At 33.1% G+C, this 8,536-nt stretch overlaps 1 protein-coding gene across 1 annotated transcript; it reads right to left on the bottom strand.

Moving 5' to 3' along the window:
• Positions 1-3,270: 3,270 nt before the first annotated feature.
• Positions 3,271-8,195, bottom strand: C1D (C1D nuclear receptor corepressor). The gene is made up of 4 exons (XM_016224234.2): positions 8,049-8,195; positions 7,024-7,090; positions 6,645-6,700; positions 3,271-4,135 (listed from the first exon to the last, which is right to left on the bottom strand). Exons 1-4 carry the CDS (start codon positions 8,184-8,186, stop codon positions 3,971-3,973), a joined length of 426 nt encoding a protein of 141 aa, XP_016079720.2. The 5' UTR covers positions 8,187-8,195; the 3' UTR covers positions 3,271-3,970.
• Positions 8,196-8,536: the final 341 nt, after the last annotated feature.

Here is an 8,536-nt window from a genome sequence, read left to right on the forward strand (position 1 = left end):
GTAACATTTTCCAGCATAACCTCTCGATAGATACACTGACATAACAAGGAATTGAAGGTACTCTTCTCTATTTCCCCTAATCATCTCATTCAGATCTTATCACCATGAATTTCCTGGGTACTTGGCTTTAAAATACTGTATTACTATCAACTTTAAATTCAAGCCCTGGGTAGGTCTACATTCATTTCAGCAGAAGCATCTTGAAATGCTGAATTATCATCTTCAATTTCCCTCAGCCATTTATTGTAGCTGCCAAACCGAAGTGGTACGCCTTAAAGGCAACACTAAACTGAAAGCGAGTAATAAAAAGAGTCTCTTAAATGTTTCATTTATAAAAGCTTATTTTTCCCACCATCAAATTTTGTATACTGTCTGAAATACATCACTTTACAAAACTGACATCTCACATGCAGTTATTCGGCCCTGCTACATTTGCTAAACTTCAAGGATGGGGCAGGGAGTGGGGGTGGCAGCAACTAGCATCTTTTTTCAACCCTTTCTGAACAGAGGAGTAATACAGAGCCAGGATGGTTTGGGTTTTGGCCTTTGGGGGGAGGAGGCACATAATTAAAATTAAACTTCAATGGCCAATAGGTATCACTATAACTATCTCCTTTTCTGATAGCGCACTATCTTCCTGGCTATATTAAAAATTATGCAATAAAACAGACACTTTAAATAGGCACATCGAGTGGGAGGGTGGCTCCTCCCGAGTGGTGGGTCTATGACCGCTCACTGATAAGGGAACAAATCTGCAAACCAAAAGCATTCAAAGCATTTTCTTGAACTACTGCTCACAAGCAATATATAGCAAATTAATCAGGTAGAACAAATCTACAGAATTCTATTATAAAACCCTATACACTTTCCCCCCAACATAATTGTGAATGACAACTATAATATACTAATATATAAAATAAATAAAATATGGTTTGTATTTCTAAAACTAAAGACTTTTAGACCAGGATATAGGGGACAGGAAATGTTTTTATTAGGAAAATATGTTACATTTATATAAAATAGATTGCTACCAAGCTCATTTGGTACAAGAGCCACTGAATTCACCTGAGCAAGTTTAGTAAGTAGGCTGAGGAAGAAAGTGAGATGCCAGCGCTGCTTTTCCTTCCCTTTACACATCAAAATTAGCTACCATCTGAGGGTCCGAATCACTGTTCAAACCTTTCTCAGTTAACGCCACTTTGTAAAGCCAGAATTTGATCATTTCTTTTGCATAAAATTATAGTTTAACTGTATCACAACTGATTCCTAAAACATCTTTTAACTCCAACAACCTACTTAAGAAAAAAGTATCTGTATTCAATACATTGTCCAGTTTTGAAGAATTTCCTGACTACATTTGTAACTAATTTTCAAAGCCTTATTTAGAAATAATGCCAATCCATTCCCAATAGCTAAGTGGAACAATTTTTTAATCTACAGGGCATTTTAAAAACCAATCAATTTCCCATAACCTCCTAATTCCAGGAATCTAAACCATAATTCAAGCTTCGATTTTCCTCTTAACATATTCTACTTTACTTAAATGAATTCTTGTCCTGCAACTATGAACAAGAAGAAAATTGTACTTAAAATAATATTAAAAGACAAAATCTCATTATTTAGTATTAGATTAATAGTCTATAATTCTAGTCTTAAAAATATCTATAGCTATAACCTCTCCAACTCGGTAATTCCCAGAGAGATTAATAAAAGGTGTCATTAACATCTAAACTTAGAGCAGACTATCATTTGGAACAAACTGTGTTAACAGTAACTGTACCTGAGTCAAAGAGATCAACCCCTCACCCTTCATGGTTTTGACTAAGGTTAATGAGCACAATTTGTCATAAATTTTCCAGTAACTCTGAAAATCTGAATTGAACAAAAAGACTACTTTTTTCAAACACTTTATAAAAATAGAATAAAAGCAGGAATTGTCTTATTAAAACCCAGCAGTGTTGCACGATGGAAGTATCATTAAGTGTATATGAGATAAATAAAGAACAAATAAGCAACCAATGCACCACCACCACTCAGTTCCTTATTATGTGCTAAGTATTTAAAATCATACATAATAAAATAGAATGCACTCAAACTTTGTTTTTTAATCCTCACCCGAGGATATGTTTTTATTGATTTGAGGGAGAGAGGGAGAGAGAAACATCGATGTGAGAGAGAAACCGATCGGTTGCCTCCGATACTCACCCCACCCAGGGGGTCAGCCTGCAGCCTGGGTATGTGCCCTGACCAGAGACTGAACCCTTGACCTTTCAGTGTTTGGGATGATGCTCCAACTGAGCCATACTGGCCAAGGCACAAACTGTTTTTCTACTAGTAAACAATGAAAAAATTATTCACCTAAGAATCTCCAATTTAACAGAATACAGAGTTGTACTTTTACAAACCTATAATTTGGCTAATGATTTTCTACCATTGTATGATTATTTTTCTTTGTGAAATTAGAAAGATACAGAAATGCAAGCTACAATTTCTTTGCAGTAATGAAGGCCACATGTACACTACACTTAACTTTAACAACACTTATCTTTCACAAAGAAGTGGCTTTTTTAAAAAGGCAAAAATTTGAATGAAGGAGAAAAAAGAATGAAATAACTATAAATGTTCTTCCACTTCAAAAATTGTCTGACATCTGAGACAGAAGACTTTCTGCATCTATCAGTGACTTCCTCTGCACGTGTCATAGAAAGAGTTCAACATGCTTTATAAAACCCATTACATTTTAAGACCATTTCCAATATCTGCTACCATAAATCAAGAAATTCATTTATTCAAGGCTACTTATGGAAAATTAATCACAGAAAATTTTAACTTCTTTTTCAAAAATTAAAGTACTTTACTGTACTTAGCATTCCTACACATGATGTGGATTCAAAGACTGAAAGCATTAAGGGAATATAATTAAAATTCATAGGCTTAGACATAAAAAATAATTTTAATATTAGAATTATCTATAACAAATATTTCAGAAAAATAAATCAGAACATAAACACAATACAATGTCACTTAGATTTCTCCTCTGCTTCAGTGGTAGAAATTATATAACATAGGAAGCTGTCCCAAAACCCTTGTATGTACTTGACAGAGCTTCAAACACATGTAATCAAACAATCTGAAAAGTGAGACCACTAGAACATGGGCACCGTGCATCAGGAACGAAACGTGAATTCCTCTACTCCTGATGATTTCTAAGGCCTATCTTCCCACTTTCAAGGGCAAGTTTACCCAAAAGAGAAGAATAAACAGGTCAGCTACACACACTTACAGCCTTTATTGACAGGATATAGGCCAAAATTCAGTCATCAATATACAGCCTCATTTCCCATCCACAATTAATGAGAATATATTTTACTTCAAATGAGACATAGGCAAAGTGCCAGAAATTAAAGTATAGCCTTAAAGTCTTAAATTCACACTTTAAATATCAAAAGAAGCAATTCCCAAAATCATGAGAACATGATGAAGTAACTACATAGAAAAAAAAAAAAGAGCATTTAAGTCACTTCACTTTTTCTTGTATATAGTGAAAACAGATGTATTTATAACTTCAGACTTCAGAAAGCATACTTCATAAAGTCATTATTCATTTAAAATAGACAAATGTTTACAAAGAACATTTAACTTAAATCTCATAGTTGCTTATAAAATGGTACTTGAAAGGTTGACCTATATAAGGAAATAAAGAGTCCTGTCAAGAGGGATGGTAAACTATAAATATAAAATGTACCACGATGTTAAAAACCTCACAGTACTGTATAGGAAAATCAATAAAGATAACTTCATCTTTCTGGAGGAAAATGTATTTAGCATTACAAATTTAAATGTAAATTTTATATATGAATTCAATAAGGAATACATTTAAACCATGCATTGCCACATAATCACCATCTAGTTTGTGTAAAACAATAAAAATGATGTACTTTTTGAACATATGTACATCAAAAACAAAAGGTTATTTTTTACTTTTTACTTTATTAGCAACTTTGGATGCATTTTTAGGTTTTGGTTCCCAGAGGGCATTTTTCACAAATCTTGAAGCTGCACCTCTGTCCAGCTTGGCCGCCTTCTTCTTGTCTGTTATCTCCTTGACTCTGTTCATGTACACTCTGATTCTTTCCTTAACGATAAAATAAAAGAAGAAAGGCAACAGAGTTACTGAGCTGTTCAGCACCACTAAGTTTTATTATTACTACACCTCAGTTAGATTCAATAGACAGGTATTCATTGCCCATCGAGTGCAGCTGGTAAGTACAAGTGAACAGGGTAAACCCGCCTGTGCTCTCCCAGAGCTCACAGTCAAGGGAAATGTAGGTATTAAAAAGTCATTTCAAAAGTATTCTGAGTGTTTCAAAAGAGGGAAAATTAGAAGACGTCACTACAGAGATAAACATTGAACTATTTACATATAGTTATACATTGTTTAATTTAGCATTAACGTAAATCCACATATTGGCTCTTATTTAGCTGAAGTCTGTAATCTAAAAATAGAGCTCTCCTATACTTGCAACATACAAACTAAACTCTCCTAAAAAATCTTCTAAACAGAAAATGAGTAAGGCAAGGTTGATTTTTTTTACTACCTTGGAGTGTCACAATTAAAATAAGCAGGATAAAAACACAAGATCTTTTATTCAATTTCATAGTTTTGATTGATAAACACATATTTTCTAAAGACATATACAGTTCCAATCAGACTTAACAAGGTGAGAAACACAATAGGTTGCCATACCATTAAAATCTTCTGAGATCATTAATCAGAATGAAGGGCTATTCTTGTACTTCAGTTGGAGAAATAAAGGTTATGAGAGCCATAAAATAGCCGAGTAAATGATTAATCACTGCTTAAAAGCAGGTTTCAGTAAAATAATCAAAATAGTGACATACACAGAAAAATGCAGAACCTTAGAATTTTTTAATTGAAAGACTGACAACTCTGCTCAAAACTCTCTCATGGTCCCTATTTCTCTCAGAGTAAAAGCCAAAGTTCTCACAACACACACCCACTCCAACCTTGTGCTATTTATTTTTTCCCATAACATATACTATATATCCCCTAACACACCATATATTCTATACACTTATTATCTGTTTGTTTGTTTTATTATGTTAACTGTTTGTCTTCTTCCACAGGATGGTCCAACATCTGCCACAGGGAAGAGATGTTTATCGCTTTATTTACTAAGGAATCACCTCACTTGAAAATAATGCCTGGCCTCCTACCAGGCACTCAAATATTATTGAATGGATAAATTCACTATTTTCAATGCCTCTCCCATTCATGATGTCTCTCTCACACACTAACTCTGTGATCAATTAGTGATGTCTGTCACAAGGCCAGAAAAGAAGAAGAGGTTTATGTATTCTTTTTATTTGGCAACACTTGTCCAGAATATGAATGTACTCCTCCATAAAGTATGTTCTGAGGGAGAAAGAAGACATATGATTTTCTTTTCCCAATGACAGAACCAAGCATTAAAATACTCCAAATAACTTGATGTTAAAAAAAGAGAGAAATTTTATAAATGTACAGTCTGTATTAGAAAGTTGAAAACAGATGACACAATGCATACTTCCTAGGAATTAAAGCCAGTGTCATTGCTCAGATCAAGATCTGTGTATCACATTGCTTTATAGTTTGCTTTAAGTATTTTTTCACAATTTCTGAATTCAGAAATAAATTTGTTTTCCCCCAAGAGCTTTAAAAGAAGAAAATATCTTAGTCCACGCATTAACAAAATGAAGACAACAGATCTGGTTTATTTATTTTTAAAAATAAATGACCAAGTACTTTACTGTTACATACACTTTACTAAGTTGTATATAACATACATATCAACTACCGTAAGACTTAAGGACAATAATACATTGTCAAGTGTGTTCACATATATATTTACCTTATATTTTATAAACACAAAGAATAAATTAATATTCTTATTCATAAAGCCAAGTCAAGAAGGTAACCATAAGTTTGATTTCTAATTTTTCTCTTTTAAACTGACTGATTTGATTTAATTTCTGAAGTCAGCAAAACCTCTAAGATACCAGACCTTATATACGGTACTTATACATCTAAATGGGATACAAAGACAAACCTAGAAGATTTATTACAGGTTGTAAATATGTCACTAATGCAGAATTACTGGACAGTACACATACAACTGGTGCCAAAAAAGCTTTTAGCTTTGTTGCTGAACTGGATTCTTTACTGCTGAGAAAATGAATTAATGGAAGAATTGAAAAGGTGGGGGAGAAACTTTCCCGTCTTTGCTAGTAAATCAACTAGAATATACTTTTAAGAATTGTGTAAGAGTTTAAAAAAAAAGAGAGGCAGTTGTAGAGATGAACAAGATTTCAAGAATTTATAGGCAAAATAATATGGAAGTTATAAATAATTACTAGAATCATAACATAGTTTTCTCATCCAGAGATTTAGATAATATATGTGGAGCACCAATTCTGACAAAGGTAAGAAAAAGCTAAAGACATACTGAAATCTGACTCACTTTCACAATTTCAACTCTAAATAATTTTTATTCTCTACAATTAGTGTGATAAAGGTACTGTGGCTTTAACTTCAGGAATACAACAAACAGCCATGTAAAGGAAAAAACCCACTGCAATCTTACCAATTCCTGCTTTACTGGGTGTTCCTTAGGATTAACTCCTTGAGTTGCCAAATAAACTACAAGAGAAAGATTTCATGAAATAAAATGGTGTATATATTAATTAAGAGCATTAATTAAAGAAACTCTAATTACTCACAAAAAAGAAATGTCACAGAAATGATTGATTAAATCTTAAATTATTCAACCTCTATGAAATAATAAATGTATGTGTGGCTTATGGGCATAAGGTATTCTTATTTAAAAGAAATAAATACTGTATCTGACTATTAAAATTGTCATAAAGTATGATTGTATATAACATGCTAGCATTTAAAAAATAAATCACCCTTGACTCAATAAATAATTTGCTTTGTAATTAACTCCAAAGTAATATACGTACCCCAAAACATTGAATTTAATGTGTAAGCAGAAACTAAATCCACTTTTGCTTGTTCAAGTGGGTCCAACTATTGAAAGAGAGAAAGAGAAAAAAAAAGAAATTCAAACTTTGAGAACCATCACATCTTTTAAACTTTCACCAAGCACAATGTATCAAAGAAATTTTTTTTTACTTCTTATAATCCAATAACCAAGTGATCTGGAAATAATTTGCAAAAAAGAAAAAGGTTGGTTAGCCAGTGATTTTTGCCCACAAATTTTCAATTCAGGGTACCATCTTTAGTTAGATGAGGAATGTGTATAATCCAAGAAAAATTCTTTTGAATTATTTTAATTTCAGGAGTTACGATCTGGACTTTGTATGTCAAAAGTAATTTATCAATATAAACATTGTACACAATGCATTTATGTATAAGAAGCAGGCTAAAATGCTTAGGCAATACCAAAGACAGAAGAAACATAATGAGATTTGTTTTAGACTGTCAAAGTCAATTTACTGTTTTTGTCCTATAGGGTTTCCAGAAACCCCGATAACATCATTGTAATACTTAAAGGTCAAAGATAGAGTCTGTCGAAAAGAATGCTATGAGTGGTTTTGTTTTGTTTGTTTTTTTCCAAAACCAAGTCAAAATAAAAATGTAGTTAAGAGGTATTTCCTAAGGTTGGAGTTTTGTTTTATTTTATCCCTGAAAAATACTAAACACTTAAAAATTGAAATAAAGGGGGAAAGGAGCATGCATATATCATTAATCTATTACTTAACACAGCACTTTGTTTTTATGAATTACATTTTTTTTTAAATACATATATCTTTATTGATTTCGGAGAGAAGGGAGAGAGAGAGAAAAAAACATCAATGATGAAAGATTCATTGCCCGGCTGCCTCCTGCATGCCCCCTACTGGGGACTGAGTCCAAAACCTGGACATGTACCCTGACCAGGAATCAAATCGCGATCTCCTGGATCATAGGTCAATGCTCAACTTCTGAGCCACACTGGTCAGGCTGAATTACATTTTTAAAGTACCTTCTGCAACAACTCATTTCTGGAAACAGACATCATGGTCTTCAGCATGTCATCTACAGCACCAATGGAATTCTCAAATGCTGATAAATACTCATGGATTTCTGCTGGATAGTCTTCATTAATTTCTTCTTCTGCCATTACGACCAACTGGGGGAAAAATAAATTCTTAGAATTCATACTAGAGACAAAAACCAGAGTCAGGCTGAATTAGCTCCTCAGATTACTATAAAATAAATAGGTCATACCATGTACTTCAAAAGTGCTAAAAGTTAAAACCTGAAGCTAATTAAACAAATCTTAGAATATAATTGTAGAACAACTACATCCAAACTTGCCCTCTTTTTAAGTTGCTTGGGAAGGGAGGGTGGAGTGGAGAGCAGGGGACAGACCCACCCAAGCTCACTAATGCTAAACATATCAAACTCTCAGTGCTTTTAGAGAACTAAAGACATGGCTACCAAACACAGAATATCAATAATCAAAATCCT

Source organism: Miniopterus natalensis, chromosome 13 (genome assembly GCF_054644295.1).
Source record: "Miniopterus natalensis isolate mMinNat1 chromosome 13, mMinNat1.hap1, whole genome shotgun sequence".
NCBI lineage: Eukaryota > Metazoa > Chordata > Mammalia > Chiroptera > Miniopteridae > Miniopterus > Miniopterus natalensis.

What these genes read in the sequence shown, in the direction of transcription:
- C1D (XM_016224234.2), bottom strand. Translation starts at nt 8,186, where the DNA reads ATGGCAGAAGAAGAAATTAATGAAGACTATCCAGCAGAAATCCATGAG. An exon ending in GAAATGAGTTGTTGCAGAAG is followed by an intron (nt 7,091 to 8,048) that starts GTACTTTAAAAA and finishes CTCTTTCAATAG; the next exon opens with TTGGACCCACTTGAACAAGC. An exon ending in ACCCAGTAAAGCAGGAATTG is followed by an intron (nt 4,136 to 6,644) that starts GTAAGATTGCAG and finishes TTTATCGTTAAG; the next exon opens with GAAAGAATCAGAGTGTACAT.